This window comes from Ylistrum balloti, unplaced genomic scaffold, assembly GCF_031769215.1.
Source record: "Ylistrum balloti isolate Yb309-2 unplaced genomic scaffold, AGI_CSIRO_Ybal_v1 Utg370332, whole genome shotgun sequence".
NCBI classification, from domain to species: domain Eukaryota; kingdom Metazoa; phylum Mollusca; class Bivalvia; order Pectinida; family Pectinidae; genus Ylistrum; species Ylistrum balloti.
Genome location: NW_026782241.1, coordinates 1,589,686 through 1,607,474, shown reverse-complemented (window position 1 = coordinate 1,607,474; position 17,789 = coordinate 1,589,686). Strand labels below are relative to the sequence as shown.

Sequence of the window (17,789 nt, the reverse complement as noted above, 5' to 3'; positions counted from 1 at the left end):
ACTTCAGTAGGTAAATCAAGCAGATCTTGCTTTAAACACAGAAAAATCAACTGACTATAACTTTATCAAATCTAGAAATATTTCAATAGATAAAGAAACATTGTTTATGCAGACATTTGAAGACGAAGTGCTGAGGAACTAATCTAGAAATAATTCGCTATTAATAAAGATAAATTGTATATTTTAGAAATTGGAAGACTCTGTGCTGAGGGACAGCGAGGACTACACAGTACGAGGGGAGGACAGCAACCCCTCTAAGATACCTGCCCGCATAAGGGAGATAATCACAAAGAACTTGACCTCTGAAGACCCTAGTCCTGGAAGGATGGCTTCGTCATCAAGTTTGGCTCAGGTCCAGGAGGAGAACCAACTCCTTGCCTCAGAACTAAACCGTGTTGAGGACCTATTGGCGGCTAGTCGGGCAGAGAGGGATGAACTCGGCATCAAGTACAACGCCATGAGTGAAAAGGTTTGTGTTGCATCTAGTTCTGTTATCTTTTTCTTCTAAATCTTCCTCATCCTCCTTTTTTTTTTTTACTTTGCTATGATTTGGAAATGAAATGTAGTAGCTAGTACTATTTCATATGTAGAAAAATGTTGAAATAACCAGGAAGTAATGGTAAGGATTTCCCTATAGAGGTATACATTGTACTTTATAAAGAGAGGAGCAGGGAGTGGAACCAACACAGATTGTTTATGCTTAGGCGTATCTAAGGGTCCTTAACTCTTTAATAGGATACCTGGAAGTATGCAAGATGATTGAGCAGAAGAGGAAATCAAATCAGAATAACCCCTTCATATGACATGGAACAAATTGAGAAACCTTTTCTGATGCTGTCATGTGGTTAACATTCTTTCTTGTCTTTTAATTGTATTTTTTATCTCCCTTGCCTTTCCTCAATAAAATCTTGTGTGCAGTTTTAAGGGTTCAGGAGTGGTCGATTACTCGATAATTTCAGTTACATTAAATTATTTGAATTAACAAATTTCCATCTCATTTTATAGCTATTCATCTTATTTTTAGTTGATTTGACTTAAGTCTGCTCTAGCAAGCATTTCATGAACTTGAAGTAATTGATACAGTGCAGATGAAACTCACAATATTGGATGCAAGATCTGGGACAAAAGATCCTGGCCTTTATTACACCTCTGGATCATTGTTATATCTAAATGTAAAATGAATAACACTTCTAGAGATAAAATGCTCCTTTTTGGTGTAAAAATAGAGAATAGATCAATGAATTATACTGGGTTGGAGCTGGTTCGATTGAAATGTGAAGCCATTTGTTCGACTTGGGCAGGGTTACTGGTTACTGAAGGATTGAGTTGTGTCCTGTATGTTGCCCTATAGACTTTATTGGTGTGTTAATGGGAACCTGAACCATTTATGATTCAATGTTCCTTCCTGAGTCATATACACAGGTGTCTTTATACTGTCAACTTAACATGGTAAATCTAGCAAACAATCATCACACTAAGTTTCTCTGATGACATATGATGTTTTAAGATAATTGCTCCATTTATCAAACTTTAATTAAAATTTAATGCAGTTTTTAAAGTTTAATAAGAGATACAAGATTTAATATTGATTTACAACACAGTTTAAAATCTGACCAGACTTTGCTGATTGTTGTTAAATCTGACCAGAGATGCATGACTGCATTAGTTATGGGGTTGTACTTCAATACTCAGGCCATTTGTGAAGGGAAGTCCCCTACCTTGTGTGTAGGTTTTGTATGTAATGTACCATATCTGTTCTATATGGCCCTATTTACCCACGTATTACACTCCTTTGAAAGCATAATGTACACTTGGAACAAACCTTTCATACCATATGGATGATTCTGTCCTAGGAATGACGTTGTCCTCCATGTTTTATATTGGCTGGTCTGTCTGGTTTATCTGATGATTCTGCCCTAGGAATGACGTTGTCCTCCATGTTTTATACTGGCTGGTCTGTCTGGTTTATCTGATGATTCTGTCCAAGGAATGATGTTGTCCTCCATGTTTTATATTGGCTGGTCTGTCTGGTTTATCTGATGATTCTGTCCAAGGAATGATGTTGTCCTCCATGTTTTATACTGGCTGGTCTGTCTGGTTTATCTGATGATTCTGCCCTAGGAATGACGTTGTCCTCCATGTTATCTGATGATTCTGCCCTAGGAATGACGTTGTCCTCTATGTTTTATACTGGCTGGTCTGTCTGGTTTATCTGATGATTCTGCCCAAGGAATGACGTTGTCCTCCATGTTTTATACTGGCTGTTCTGTCCGGTTTATCTGATGATACTGTCCTAGGAATGACGTTGTCCTCCATGTTTTATACTGGCTGTTCTGTCCGGTTTATCTGTCCTAGGAATGACGTTGTCCTCCATGTTTTATACTGGCTGTTCTGTCCGGTTTATCTGATGATACTGTCCTAGGAATGGCATTACCCTCCATGTTTTATACTGGCTGTTCTGTCTGGTTTATCTGATGATACTGTCCTAGGAATGGCATTACCCTCCATGTTTTATACTGGCTGTTCTGTCCGGTTTATCTGATGATTCTGTCCTAGGAATGATGTCCTCCATGTTTTATACTGGCTGGTCTGTCTGGTTTATCAATTAAACTTACAGGGTCTTCACATATTCTCATTGACACTGTAAACAGGCATAGAATCTGTACTTGTATGAGGTAGAAAATCTCACATGAGCGTAAAAACAATTTATCTTGTTGATAAAATTAATATAGCATTGACATTGAAATTCTTATTTATTTCAAAACTCATATTGATTCCCTAAAGTGTTACCCTTTGTAGGTCAGCCTCAGATTCCTTATTACTGGTCTGTAATTTAAGCCTGCACAGGTCTATCCTCTCTTCAAGTCACATTTGTGGTCAACAAGTAACGGTCACTATTAATTGAATTTTTAAAGAGTTTGATAAAACTTTTGTTATCAATGTCATGGTACTGATTTTTTGTGTGACTAGAAATTCATTGAGACTATTGAAGCTAAGATTGAATGGCTCATGTATAGAGAACCGTTAAATTGGTTGTGATTTATAGTCTACTGAATACTTCTATATCAGAAAGGATGAATGGCAGGGTTGTTCCTACAAATTGTTACGATGTTAAAGATTCCTTTCAATGCAAGTTTTTTAATTGAGATATGTGTTTTTCCAATTCATTTTTTCTTCTTTGGATACCTTTGGTGGTGCATACAGGCGATATTGTGTTATATCCTTTTAAGGCTCGTAAAACTCCCCATACCCATTTATATTTGATACTATGTTGCTCACAAGGATCTTAGAAGGTTTCCTTCAGCAGGCTTGACTAGGAGTTTTTTAGATAGACTCCAGGTAAATGTAATAGGTTTTATAGAGGTCATTGTGTCCTTGTTATGTATATGGCATTGTTACAATTATTGTTTGCTTAAAATAGACTCTCATAGAATTTTGCAACATTAGAGCTCTTCTCTGCAACTCATGTGTTGTCTTACTCAATATCATTGTTATAGTGGTTCCTAGTAGAACTCATGATAAAAGAGAGACAAACACATGGCTATGTTCTGTGTTACCAATACGATGTATTGTTGGGGTATCTATGTAAGACTGCACCCGTTCAATATTTATTATCATGAGGTGTATAGGAGAAATAGAACAACATATGCCCCACAAGGCAGTGTATGACAGCTGGGGGTTTAAATGACCCCTGGGAGGATCAATTTACACAAACATACATACATTACTAATATAATTTGTCATTCTTTCCAATATCGTTACATCTCTGTCTTGTCAAAAAAAAAATCTGTGTTTACTGGATATTTTATATTGTTTTAAGGTAAACAATTGCTAGAATACACAAAGGGTTGGTTAATTAAAGCATTATGCATGTAAAACAAAATATTCCTGAAGTCTTGTTTGTTAGCTGACTATGAAGTCCAGGTGATGTTGTACACAATGACAAGGCCGTACCCTGAGATACTCTTAAGGAACCTTATTAGTAAGATGCAAGACTGTTTTGTTGTGTCAGTACTCTCTTATGGTTATCAAATACAACAAAAGCTTTTCTCCTATGTCTGGTTGAAATATTTTGTATCTATCTACTTTAGCATACAGAACAGTAAAAGCAACTTCACTTCTTATATACATATCTTTGTCACTGAGGATGTAGTATCGCTAATTACATTTGTATGTTTTTAAGTTAAAATCTTCAGTTTGTTTTTTCAAGTTTAGCTTACTATGGTTGTACATTTCCAACTAATTATCTCCCTTGTTTTGGTCTGGTTAGAAGAGTTTCTAAAGTAACTATCTACCTTATCTGCCAAAGAAAGGCGTTTTCTAAGTATTATTTCCCTTTTCTAAGTAATTAATCACCTTTGTTGCTGAAAGAAGTTCCTGAAAAATTATCCCCCTTGTTTGCTGAAAGGCCAAAAGTCAGTAATAGCAATTTCTAAAGTCATTTCCAATATGATGAATTGTGAATGCTTGAATTGAGTGTGGTGAATACCAAGTATTCTAACAAAGGGATTTCTGATATTGGAGCATTGACTCTGTGTAATGAAAATTATAGAAGGCTATTTGTGTGCTTATTTTTTCTCTTTATGTCATTATTGATTTGACTGTGGATGCTAAATCTGTTCGGAGAACCTCTGCACAAATCGAATCAGAAGATGTCAGTTCAGAGCAGCATATTGTAAAATATTGAAATTTTAAACTTTTCTACCCCTTGGAGACCTCAAAGCCATCACAAAGTTACTAACATATACTGGAATAATATCAAATTATGGTATAACAAACTGATAGAAATGAAAAGTGAAGCGTGTAATTTTGTTATAGTTTTACAAATTGTCCATAAATCACAAACAGAACCAATTTTTTTTCAAAATAAGATTATAAAAGAATGTTCATTACCACCAAGATAGTCAAATTTTTGTTACTTGTACAATTAGTCTTTGTAAAAACCACATAATTACTTTGAAAATTTCTGTTGTTAAATATTTCTTTGGCAAAGTATCAAAAATTACAATACCTGCAAAATGTAAGTGTTAGACTACTTAGTGATTGTTGAATCTTTGTGACTGTGTATAAGTTGGTTATCTGTGAAGGAAATCGCCGTTCAGGCACCAGACTGTTAACTCACCTTGGACTTGTGCATTGGTTCAGGTAAGAAATTACAAAAAAAAAACAAAAAACTTTTATTTAAATGTTTGTGCAATTGATATAAAATGGAAAAGTCTCATTATTTAGATAAACTTCAATATCTGTTCTTGAAAATTATTTAACGAGGAATTTTAATTTATCAATAAAATCAGTTTATTTTGTAAGGCAATCATTCATTTATATATATCTGTGATGTAATATGTTTCTTATTGTGAAAAAAAATATCATTATAGAATGAAATGGACTTGTCGATAATGAAGTCTGCTCTAATGTACTCGATAACTGGGAGATAGTATTGAACTTCAAAAGTGGACCAGAAGGATATAGCATTTAGTGTTGATCATTATAAAACTTGATTCCTCATTTAAATTCACTCTGTGCTGTAAGCTTTTTCTAATAATGAAATCACATTGATAAGGTCACGTTGTATATACTGAGAATACATATTCCAGAAGTAAATTCTATCTAAAGTTCAAAGAAAACAGTGAAATCTCTATTGGATTTATCAAAAACTGAGAGAAAATCTCACAGTAATCAACAAGTGATGAAGGTATTTGATGTGGATATTTCTCTAAAGCAACTCAAAGGTAACTCAACTCTCATTACTTTACTTCTAAGCTGATTGATCCAGGAAGTAAATTCCGAGTCTTAATTTGGTCAATTTTTGTATAGAAATTTCACGTTTGGAATGAGGTTAACAGCTAGTCTTAAAGATGTCTTTTACATGTAAAAGACTGATTTTCATTCATCTTAAACAATATTTTGCCTGATGATTTTTTCTGATAATCATTCTTCAAATTTGTTTGATAAAGCAGGAACAGCCATATACTTAATATCAGCCATGGTTTATGTAATCTTGACATAGCCTACCAGTATAACAGTTACCATTAGGTTGCTAGGAAGACAGAAAAGGTTTTGCTACCTTTGTTTGTCAAGGAATAACGGCACAAGTCATTGAGATCAATTTTTCCCTTCCATGTGATAAAAATATATTACATAAGATCACTGTTAATAACAATTGGTGTAAAAACACTTGTGATAATCTGGCAATATTACTAATAACAAATAACTGCCACATTTTGGTTTATTATCAAACAGCAGAATACTGATTGATATAAGTTAATATGAATCATGGTATTGTGTAAAAAACCTGCCGTGTGATCTATTTAAATAGTATTAGTGATGTAAAGACAATCCATTCTTATTCTTTTAACGATCGTGCATGTACTGGTAATCTTTCGTGACAGCTCATTGGGTAACTTAGTTACATACATGAAGGTCACCTGGGCTCTTGACATGGAAGTAATTTATCAGTATAGGTAAGCAAACATATGTAAGAGAAAGTGCAGTGTAGATAAGTTGGTTTGCAGACAAATGCAAAAGTCTCCTACATGTGAATGTTCCTTTGTTTAAAACTGGTGATTGGCACAGACATATATATCTGACTGAGCAGAATATTGGACTCTTGACACAGAATTTCTGGTGTACAAGACAAAATGGACACCCAAGTATTGTTGGGAGATGAGGATATGGATATCGATCAGGAACAGGTATTTCAGAAAAAAAAGTTTGAAAATTTTGAGTGAGTTATATTTTAAATGAATGCATGTCTGCTAAAATTTTCACTATTGCATTGTCAACTGTTACAATTCTGGATTAAGTGAACTGTTTTAAAGTTATTCTGCCTTACTGTAGGCTACAAATTGTTGTCTACAGAGAAAATAACATTTCTAATCTAAAGAGAAAAATTCATGATATGTGTATAGCACTTGCATTTAATGTCAACTTTAAACTGCATTAGGGCCAAATAAGGATATACACAAGACTATGTAGCTGTTCCTAGTTCATTCCCTAAAGTTGGGTAGCATGTTTTTTAGCAAATGCTGTTAATCTAGGAGTACTGTAAATTTATCTGGTGACCCTAGTGCTACACATCACCAGTGAAAAAAGGTGTTACGGGAAGTGTAGACCCAATGCAGTGAGATGATTTCCAACATGCACGCAGGTATATTAGCCAGGTGGCAGAGCACAAATAGGCATAGTAATATAATTTAAAAGGCCTCTTTTGCAAAATCCTACTGTATTGATTAATATAATGTAAAGGTGGGATGGACTGTAGAAAGTATGATTTGTTAAAGGGACGCTAGCTATACACAGCCTTATTGTAGATGTCAAATGAACATGCCAGATATACGTATTTTAAATCAAAAAGAATAATTTTAACCAAATAGGATATGATTTGAAGTAACTAAATAAACTTACGAAATTGATTTATTTTTTTTACTCGTAGTCAGAAGGTCTGGCTATGAACGAATATTGTAGCCGTAGCCAGAAGGTCTGGCTATAAAAGAACATTGTAGCATCTTGATCATAGCTTTGAACTTTGGAATATTTATATCAGCATTTTAATCATAAAGAAGTTCCCGGTATCACAGAGCACATAATGTATAGTTATAAGAATATTGAGTTTTTGTGGACACTGTTACAATGTATTGATCAATGAATTATTACCTGAATGTCGGTAAACAGATTATATGTTCTAGTTTAGACTTCTCTAACTATAAATGCAATCACACAGTTTTTGATGAGTTGCCATTATTTCTATTGGTAAGTAGCCAAGTAGTTATAATACCTTAGTATACCTTTGATAAAAAGTCCTGTTTGTCCCTATTTTTCACAATTTTTTTCCCACATTACAATTGGTGTTTGTTACGCTGAATGAAGTAAGGGTTTGACAGGGGGAGATTATCAGAGTCTGAGAAGGCACTACTTTGTACAGGCATATTTCAACAATACACTACCTATCCAAGACAGCCTATCAGAAAATCTGTATGTGTTTATACATTGTGGAAAATATTGAATTTGTCGTTACATCACAGTCACAGACGTAATCAGTAATAATGTTGTGTACCTATCTGTGACCCACAAGGTCATGTGACTGTGTTTGAGTGTGTGACTTGTTCAGGAGATTTTGATTTGCACTACATCATTGTTGAAGCAGGAGCTGTCAAACTCAGGTAACATTTATTTAAGCATTTAAGTTCTGAAAACAATGTGTCCATTTTTTGTAATTTAAAATGTATTGGTTATGAGCTGTACTTCTGTGACAAGTTTTGCTGTGATTTTAGATAGTGTAAAGTTACGTGTTCTAAATCACTCAGTTGATAAAATAAGTCATTCTAGTTCATTTTCAGCTAGAAAATATTATTGATTTCCACTTGATTGGATGTATGGTTATATTATAAAAGTTTCATGTTTGGTTATTGGAGACCAGTGTGCTTTTTGCTACCAGTATATGTATATAAACAGCAGTAGAAGTTACTGGGTGTTGTCTTTTCTCTAAAGTACATAAGTTGGAATGATTCATAATTGAGAAACCATTTTAGAAGATTTTTTTAAAATGAAAGTAAAATGTGTGAAAAAAGTTATTTAATAAGTTTTGCTTAACTTAATACTTGTTTTGCATTTTTCGAACATTTATTATTGTATGATTTTATTGCTGGCCTCCCAGACACTATTTAGAGTTACTTCCCTTGTATGTCCTATTCCCAGGTGGATGTGACATGACCTATGACCAGTCCTGACTTAGTGGGGGTACCTGTCATCTATAACCATACTTCCCGGTCAGCCAGTACAATCATCTCATTTATCTGATACTCATTATTAATAAACCTCTTTAAAATAGTATATTCCTTTATAGGATAACAATACAGTTGGGTAGAGGACACCCTGATCTTTTACAGTAGCCAAATCTGTGGTGTAAAGTACACCCATTCATTACTGTAATCTCGTCAACCATAATACACATAGTCTTTCACAAAATATGCTTCAGATTTTTTTTCAAAGCGTTTGAAACCTGCTGATTAGTATATTTCTGTCTGGTGAAGACAATGGTAGAGAATTATCTTATATCTTAAAGATAAAGCCACATGTACAAAGTATGATACATATAGCAGTGGCAATTTTGGTGCCATACATTCTTAAAAATAATTATTTCATGACTCAAATGACCAAATAGCTGTAGAATTGTTTTGAAAATCTTTTTTATTACAAACAGCATTCTACTATATTTGGTGACGCTTTTATGATCAGTGAGCTATTGGCGTACTGTCCTTTTATATTTGTGGAAACAAACTTAATTCCTGTAGGAGAATTTCTCGTGGAAATTGTTATTAATGTTGCAGTCTAGTAATTAATTTACCTATAACAAGATTACCTGCTTCTATAGCTGGATCAGATATATTGACATAGTACTGCTGACCATCCCATAGTAATTATCCCTACCATATATGGTTATCTGAGTAAATCTAGAGTTAATCCTGTCAGACAGATCCGTAACTCAAGGTGTTCATCTGACAGGTAAGGAGGATACAGGAGTATTATAACATATATGTCTGATAGGTAAGGGGGGGGGGGGGTTACAGGAATATTATAACATAGATGTCTGATAGGTAAGGGGGGTTACAGGTATATTATAACATAGATGTCTGATAGGTAAGGGGGGTTACAGGTATATTATAACATAGATGTCTGATAGGTAAGGGGGGTTACAGGAGTATTATAACATAGATGTCTGATAGGTAAGGGGGGGGTTACAGGAGTATTATAACATATATGTCTGATAGGTAAGGGGGGTTACAGGTATATTATAACATAGATGTCTGATATGTAAGGGGGGTTACAGGTATATTATAACATAGATGTAGGGGGGTTACAGATGTATTAAAATGTAAAACAACTGGTTTGGAGGTTAAAAGTATATTGTTACTGTACATGTCTGATTGGTAAGTATGTTACAGGTATATTGTTAGTATACATGTACTTATCCAAAAGGTAAAAGGGTTGCAGGTGTATTGCCACAAAATTCAGCGTGATCAAAGATATGATAATAAATCTATGATGATGTTAATAGGGATGGTAATGAACCACTTGTATAACGGTCCTTGGCAGGTCTGATAAATATTTATTGTCAGGTTGTTAGTGCGATTGCAGTCTTTCAGTTGGAAACATTTAATTCCGGTTGACCAGGTTTATTTCCAGAGTTGCTCCATTTTCATTGCAATTAGGCTATAAGGATTAATAATGAACACACTATTATGTACATAGATGTTAAAAATTTCTTTGAAGTTATAGATGTAGATGCAAGTTTGCCTATTTGTTATCTATAATAAATGTAGTGTATCTCAGATATTTGATTACTGAGTCAGTTTAATGTCATGGTATTGTTTTGTATATTATATAACATATGTTGAGGTACCTATGATACCTGTAATACTGCTGCATATTTCATAACTGAACGACGCCATTTCCCTCTCTGGATATGGTAGACAGAAAACAATTTTTGCTTGTCAGCAAAATTGACAATATTCGTTTGTACCCAGTTGACCTGCATTTACACCAATTGCACTTTATGTAAGTTACATGCAATTTTCCATTTCTGGATGGCAGCATCCCTTCATCTTTAACCTGTGGTGTTTACATGTTACAATTGATTCAATAGTCAAGGGTCTGTTCCCATTATCATGATTTTCTGGCAGGATATTATCAACTGACCGCCAAACTCGTAACAGGGATTAAAAAATGCAAGTTGATGAAAATCGCAGGGAAGTTATATGGTCGTCATGGTGATTTCATTGAGAATTATTCTATTTCTTTGTGTGATATGAAGATGGTTGTGTTTGATGCTTGTTAGTTTGTCTGTTGGTTCCGCTGTTGCTAACCTTGTTCTCATTTGAAAATGTTACAAATATACAGGCTGTATGAACTTCTGTAGGAGACGTTTTCTAATTGTGCTGCAATACAAATGTTATTTATGGCCCTTTTCAGCTTTAAAAATTGATTTGTTTTACATAGTGCTGTGACATATAAGTGCCGAGTCATCAAAACTTTTCTATTGGTTTTTTGCTGATTTATGCTGACAGTATTGAAGTAGTGGGAGAGTTTACAACACATGTATAGTGTTTACTGTGGACTCCACTTAGCAGATCACTGCTACCTACTCTCTAGGGGAAATATTTCATTATAGTATGTACTTGTTTATGGCAATGGAATTCTGATCACAACATGTAGGGTCATGTGGGTTTACTTATATATAAAATAAAAACACTTTGATGTTGATAATTTGGCACAAATTCACCATCCAGTTACATACACTGATTAGTTTCTAAGATATATATAAAAAAACACTTATCCCAGGAATATGGTTATTACCTTAATGTCTTCTTATGACAGATTTAGAATACATCTGATCCAATTACTTGTAAATTAAAATATTAAATTATTTCCATCAGGAGTTTCCAGGATATTCAGATCGTGTCAAATTTATTAAGTTCTGAATGTATTGGCTGATAAGGGAATTTGTGATTATCCTTCCTTGGGGAAAATTGATCAGTAAGCTGGTAGAATGTTGATTACAACTTTATTCTTGTTGTATGACTTGTAAATGTCTTTTAATTTCATCTAAGTCAATTAGATACTTTTTCACTATAATTCTGACATGATAAATTATAGATTTGGTTTGATGATTAATTTTATAGGATTTATTGTGATACCAGACTTATAACAATTATTTACCTCTAATTAACCAAGGTGACCAAATCCATAAAAGGATGATTAAGAAAGTCAATGTCAGAGGGTTGTTATTTCTGTTTTTATTTTACAGAAACACATTTAACCATGGTCAACATACAATGATTTGATGTATTTTAAGTCTTGCTCAAAATTACATATTATGATAAAATTTATCTAAAACTCCATTCAAACTTCATCGTAAATTACCCTTTAGTTTGCTGACACCCTGAGATATTTATAATTTTTATCATATATTTAAGATTCAGAAAATTACTGTATTGAAAATAGTGTTGCCTTGTCTGTCGTAGAACAATTTGTTTATAGAATATTTAAATTTAAAATCAAGTTTAAATAGCCAGAGGAATTGTTCACTTGGTCACCTAAACAGACATCAAATTCTATAAAATGAAACATTCTACCTCAGGGATAGAACTGTTAGGATGGGTTCCAAGGAGACTTTGTCAAGGAGAGAACTTTATCTCATGATAATTTAATGTCAGTTTTAATAACAAATGTAATGTTAACTAAGAAACTTAAAGCAAAATAGAATGTTTAACCATGAGATATTAGATACCTATGATGCTTTGTTGTGAGATGTAATAAATAGACACATATCTGTTAAGGTGATATGTAGACTTGTTTCACATTTTATCAAGGCTTATACTAGTTAGCAGAAAAGTAATGTTTTGGAGTAAAAAAAATTTTGTTTGTAAAAGTATATCTAATAATAAGCTACATATAATTTTGGCCTTAATCAGTAATATTTTGTTACTACATAGTTTTCTTATAGGGGACAAAATGAAACTAGGGTTTGTTATTTGGAGCAATTTTCTGACAATGTTGGGATGAAAGTATGATATAAAAATCTATTGAAATGTTATATATCGATGGTAAATATGTTGTAGATAATATTTCTAAAGGTCAGAGTGAGTTAGGTGTAGTTACACAAGCAAGGTACAGGATACATATAAACAGAGGGGTTGGGCTATTTAAATAGCCATGCATTAGTCTCTGATTCTGTCGTGAAATATTCACTTCTGGACGTTAATTTTACTCAGGGATCGTAATCCTTTACTGGGTTACGGTCATAATGTACGTTACAATGGGCCTAATCCAGCACAATAAGCCTCTCTATTCTACTTAGAATGCACAGCTACGTATACAATATACCCAGGCGGACCTACATGAATAGAAGGAAAGTAAAATTAATCATTGTTGTATGTTGATTGTGTTGACCATTATTAATCTATAGAACTATTCATTTAAAAAGAGTTTAGTTTCTGTTCAGCCATTGTCCTTCAGTGCAGCTGTAGATTGGCCACGGTGCTTAGATCTCGCCAATCAGATATCTCCGCGGCAAATTTATTTGACAAGTTTTGACGTGTCGAGGGTTGAGATATACCGGTGTGTAGGTAGGCTACCTGTTAACATGTGTGGGGGATATACCTGTATATGACATCTCAGACATGGTTGGTCTCTCGGTGATCTAGTGAAAGTGGTATTGGACATACGCTCAGGTGATTATAGTGTGTGTTAACCCTCCTAACTCTCCCCACACCCCAGGGATCCCCTGGTAGAAGGACACCTCAGGGTAAAGTTTTTGGTGGAGGTTTTTCATGGTTTAGTAGATCTAGATTAGAATGCTTGATACAAGTAATTTTAGAATTACACACATTTATGGCTGGTAGCTTTTGACAGCTGATCGTTAAAACTTGTGACGTTCTATTTCATAATTGACAGCTTGGATTGTGTGGTATTGATATACGAGGTATATTCCCTGCTTTTGAAACTTCTCTTTAGAGAATGTTTTCATTATCAGTATTAAAGGTTTGAAGCACTCCCACCTGTTAATGTTGCAATTTTTTACCTTACTAGTTATTTTGCTAGTTCTTTGATGTCAACACCACAGGTAGATATTATTGCTGTCTGGCTGATTGAATCCTGTTAAATGCACCATTTCTTCCTCTGTGTGGTTTGAATTGCACCCTACCATCCTTGCTTGTAGTTGTTACACTTTCCTCTCACAGCCGATCAGAGGCTCTCATCAAAGTTATCCATGTGTCATTACCTCTAGCTGTGAAGTTATGCTTCACATTGAGGTTAAGTCCACAATGATCTGCGTAATTTGTTTTGTACAATGTAAATGGCAGTATTTATATCAATAGTGAAGAAATCAAAGATGAATGAATTGATACGAGTATAATTTTTGTGTGGTTCAGTAATAATGCTTCTTGGGTATCAGAAAGTTGATAGGAAGATGGATAGATTTCACATTCATCAGGCTGAACAGTGTCAGTGTTATAGTTTTAATGAAGATGTTTCATATTTGACATGTGTGTATATAATATATATATTAGGTGTGAGCTCTTTTTATTTCATGATTTTGCCAGTATGCCTATTAAAATATTGCTTTTATACTTGTGTGTGCACTTTTCTTACTGATAGAACTGAAAGCTTTTAAAAAGATTGTATTTTACTTTAAATAAATGTAGATAATAATTTGACATTCTAAGATACTCAACTGAGAGAACTTTTAAAAAGATCATATTTTACTTTAGATAAATATAAATAATAATTTGACATTCTAAGTTACTCCTTTAAAATCAGATTTACCCCAGGATTTAAAATCTTAACACATTTTGAAGTTTACTGATAAGAAGTTGTAAATTTACGTTATCTTTGAAGCGAACTGTAGGATCACACACTCGGAATAAAAGGACAAAGTATACCCTGGCAGGCTGACACAGGTCTATAATTTGTAGTGTATTTATTGGGTAAAGAGTCCTAATCCTCCTTTAGGATTTTTTTTTTCATCTTAGAGAAACGTTGAATTTCAGTGTTATTATGCAAAGTGTAGTATGGTATTTTTTCAAACATTAAATTTATGTATTTATAAAGATTTACATACATGCAAAACTTAAGCCAACAACGCTTACATATTGTAATGGAATTGTTACCTTATTTGGTAAAGATCATATTTCCTGGTCAGGTGTATTTTTTGTCTATGATCAGAAGCCGGCTCCAAGGTGTGGCAATATCTATTCTTTTATTTACTACAGTACACCTAATCAGGTTTACTGTAGTAGATATTCTCAGATTCTAAATACATGTAACTGGCTTCTAAACTGAATTATGAAATATTTACTGAGGCAAAAAGGAATAAAAAAAAAACTATCATGAATAATTATAAACAACGGATTGTAATTCAAACTTGAAATTAATAGATATTTTGAATTGCAAAACAGATGGTCAGAAGACATTTTAGTAAATAAATTATAATAAAATATTTTACAAAGGAACTTTACCGTAAAAAAGTTTTAGAAGTTTGAATGAAATATGTCCTTATCTTAAAGTTTAAAGGTCTTGATTGTGAATTAATGTAGAATAGAGTGGTAACTATTTAATGGTAGATTCTGTCTAATTGTTTATTAGGGGCTGTTTATAGGTTAGAAACATGTAAATAACAACAAGAATTAAATTCCATTGAGTGGTGACCGTTGACAGCTGTATGCCTATCTTAAACTCAACATCTGATCTATTTAAATGTGTCAAATTTAAAGGTAAAACGATATAGAAATAAAATCTTCAGAAGTTTAAAAGATTTTAATTTTTTGTTACTCAAGTGTGTGTCTATTTGACCTTTGTGAGATACATAGTTTAAAAAAAACAATAGAAATTGACTGCTTAATAGAGTTTAAACCAGGTTAGTTATGTAGCTTGGAATGTCGCAAGGTCTAGAAAATTTATAAAATGATTGGAGTGTTTTTAAACGAGTGATTCCGATTATGTGAAGAGTGTACTTCTTGATGTGGGGTCAGATTGGTATAATTGAATATGACACACTATTTGTTGGAAATAATCAGACCAAATCCTACTGTTATGGTATGTAAAGATTATACCAGATTGCAGAAAAGGTATTGACAGTGTTACACTGTTGACAGGACCTCACAAACAGTATAATGATTTTGATCAATTTCTTAATCATGCAGTTCTAATAAAGAATTGAATCAGAAATAGAAATCGCTACTAATGAGTGTATGTTTAACGTGCTTGTGGAACACTTGTCAAATGATCTCTGTGTATAGAGCAAATGACAAGTGGGGATGACATTGACAAGTGGAAGAAACTCTGGAATCAAATCTTGACAGATATGTTTACAGGGTATAGCAAGGTCCTCAGCAATAAAGAATTACTAGAGAAGTGGATAGGAAACTCCTCAGGGTTTGATCACCATGCTATAGATAAGATACTGGTGTCATTTATGGTACCATGTAGTATTGGCACATTGTTTTACGAGCTGTGTAGAGTTACCTCCCTTGAAGTAGCTGTACTCAGCAGTTGCTAATGCATTTTATACACCTTTCAAGTCCCTTATTTGTTGAATCATCGAATCTTGATTATCACTACAAGGTATATATTGTTAGCTACAAACTAGCTTGAGAGAAATATCTTCACTTTACTCTCAGTCCTGTTCATAAGACTTGCTGTAAAAAAGCATTTGGGTACTGAATCATTTGGACTTGATAATTTAATTCATTGTAAGACGAAATTCCTTATAATCGTCTATATTACTGGTGATGTCTTTTTGTATCAACTGTTAAAACATTGATACGGAAGTGGCTATGTGACCTTATGTAATACACGTGTGACTTTACAGAAGAATATTGCCTGGCATTGCACGGGTCTTATGTAATAGGGATTGTGGTAATTTACAAATCTGTAATTTAAAGGATGTAGTTTTGTATAATCAGGATATATTTATGAACTACTGGATATTTTTGCACCTCTTGTCATATAAAGTAATGTTTGAAATAAGACTTTTAACTTAATACAAGTGATTACAAACAGATGGCAACAATGATATTAAATTTGATATGATTCCTTAATAGCCAGCTTCAATTACTACTGTCCACTAACAGATTCCAGAGTTTGACCTTAGTGACCGTGAACTGACCACTGTCTGTATCGATTTGTTCACTGACCAGTCAATTTATTGGCTTTACACACCTACAGAGTTGTCGATTGGGGATTAAGGAGCTTAGGACATATTGACACAAAGTGTCTGTGCCCTCTATAACATATTAACTTCTTAACATTGTTGGACACACCTCCTCAACATCTACCTAGCAATACACTAAACACCTGGCAATAAAGATTCACCTGTCTTTGTCAGAGGGAGACAACCTCTCTCATCTGATCCTCTCGACATTTTAGACTCTCTGTGAGGTAGAAGTGAACTTGGTCAGCACCCTCACAGTGTTGGACCCACCTGATAAGTAGCTTACAGTGTGTGTATTGACTGGTCTGATGGTGTATTGACCAGCCTTGCTGGTGTTCCGATTGTGTATTGACCAGTCCTATTGTATATTCCAAATAGGTCCTGAAGGACAATCGGACAGTGAACTAGAAATTTTATCACTTGATGGGTATGAGAAGCTTATCTATAGGATGGAATTTAGATTTTTTTTTTCGGTCATGGAGATAATAAACTTGTCAAACTTGTCTGTGTAATAAGAGAGAGCATTTCTGTAAAGGACTGATATGCCAGTCTATACACTAAACCCTTAGTAATTACAGATGTGTAGTTCTGTTAAATGTCTGTGATTTTATTTTTTAACTGAAAAATGAAAAAAGAAACAAGGAAATTTATTGAAAATCTGCAAATAAAAATAATAAGAAATGTTGAAAACCAAAACAGCCCAAGCTGTATGATATGTCTGGTGCTGTTCTCTACTCTAAATCTTGTCTTTGTATGTGTTTGTGACATGCAATTGGTTTAAGGCATGTAGAATCACATGTACAACTTTAACATTTTAGGCGTAGCTACAGGTAATGTTTATTCAAATATCCACAACTTTCTATGTTCAATAAATCATTTCCATATGTTCAGACTTACAATCAGCTAAGTAAGTTCATTAATGCATATTTTATCAGAGATTTTGTCGCTATAACTGTTGAAATAGTCAGATGATTGGAGTTAAGGGACTTGGCGGAGCTCTTATCTGTTTAGGCTGCCTTAAATTGGATGTATGTGTTTACTGAGTTGGAGATACAGGAGACAAGAAGGCAATTGACTT

General features: G+C 33.7%; 1 protein-coding gene across 1 annotated transcript in view; it reads left to right on the top strand.

Annotated features, from left to right (window-relative positions):
* The window catches only part of LOC132553522 (rootletin-like), a 71,783-nt gene that overhangs the window by 8,591 nt on the left and 45,403 nt on the right, over nt 1–17,789 (top strand). The window contains exon 2 of the mRNA XM_060217769.1: nt 188–469. Coding sequence (XP_060073752.1) covers nt 188–469 — 282 coding nt within the window. The remainder of the gene's footprint in view (nt 1–187; nt 470–17,789) is intronic.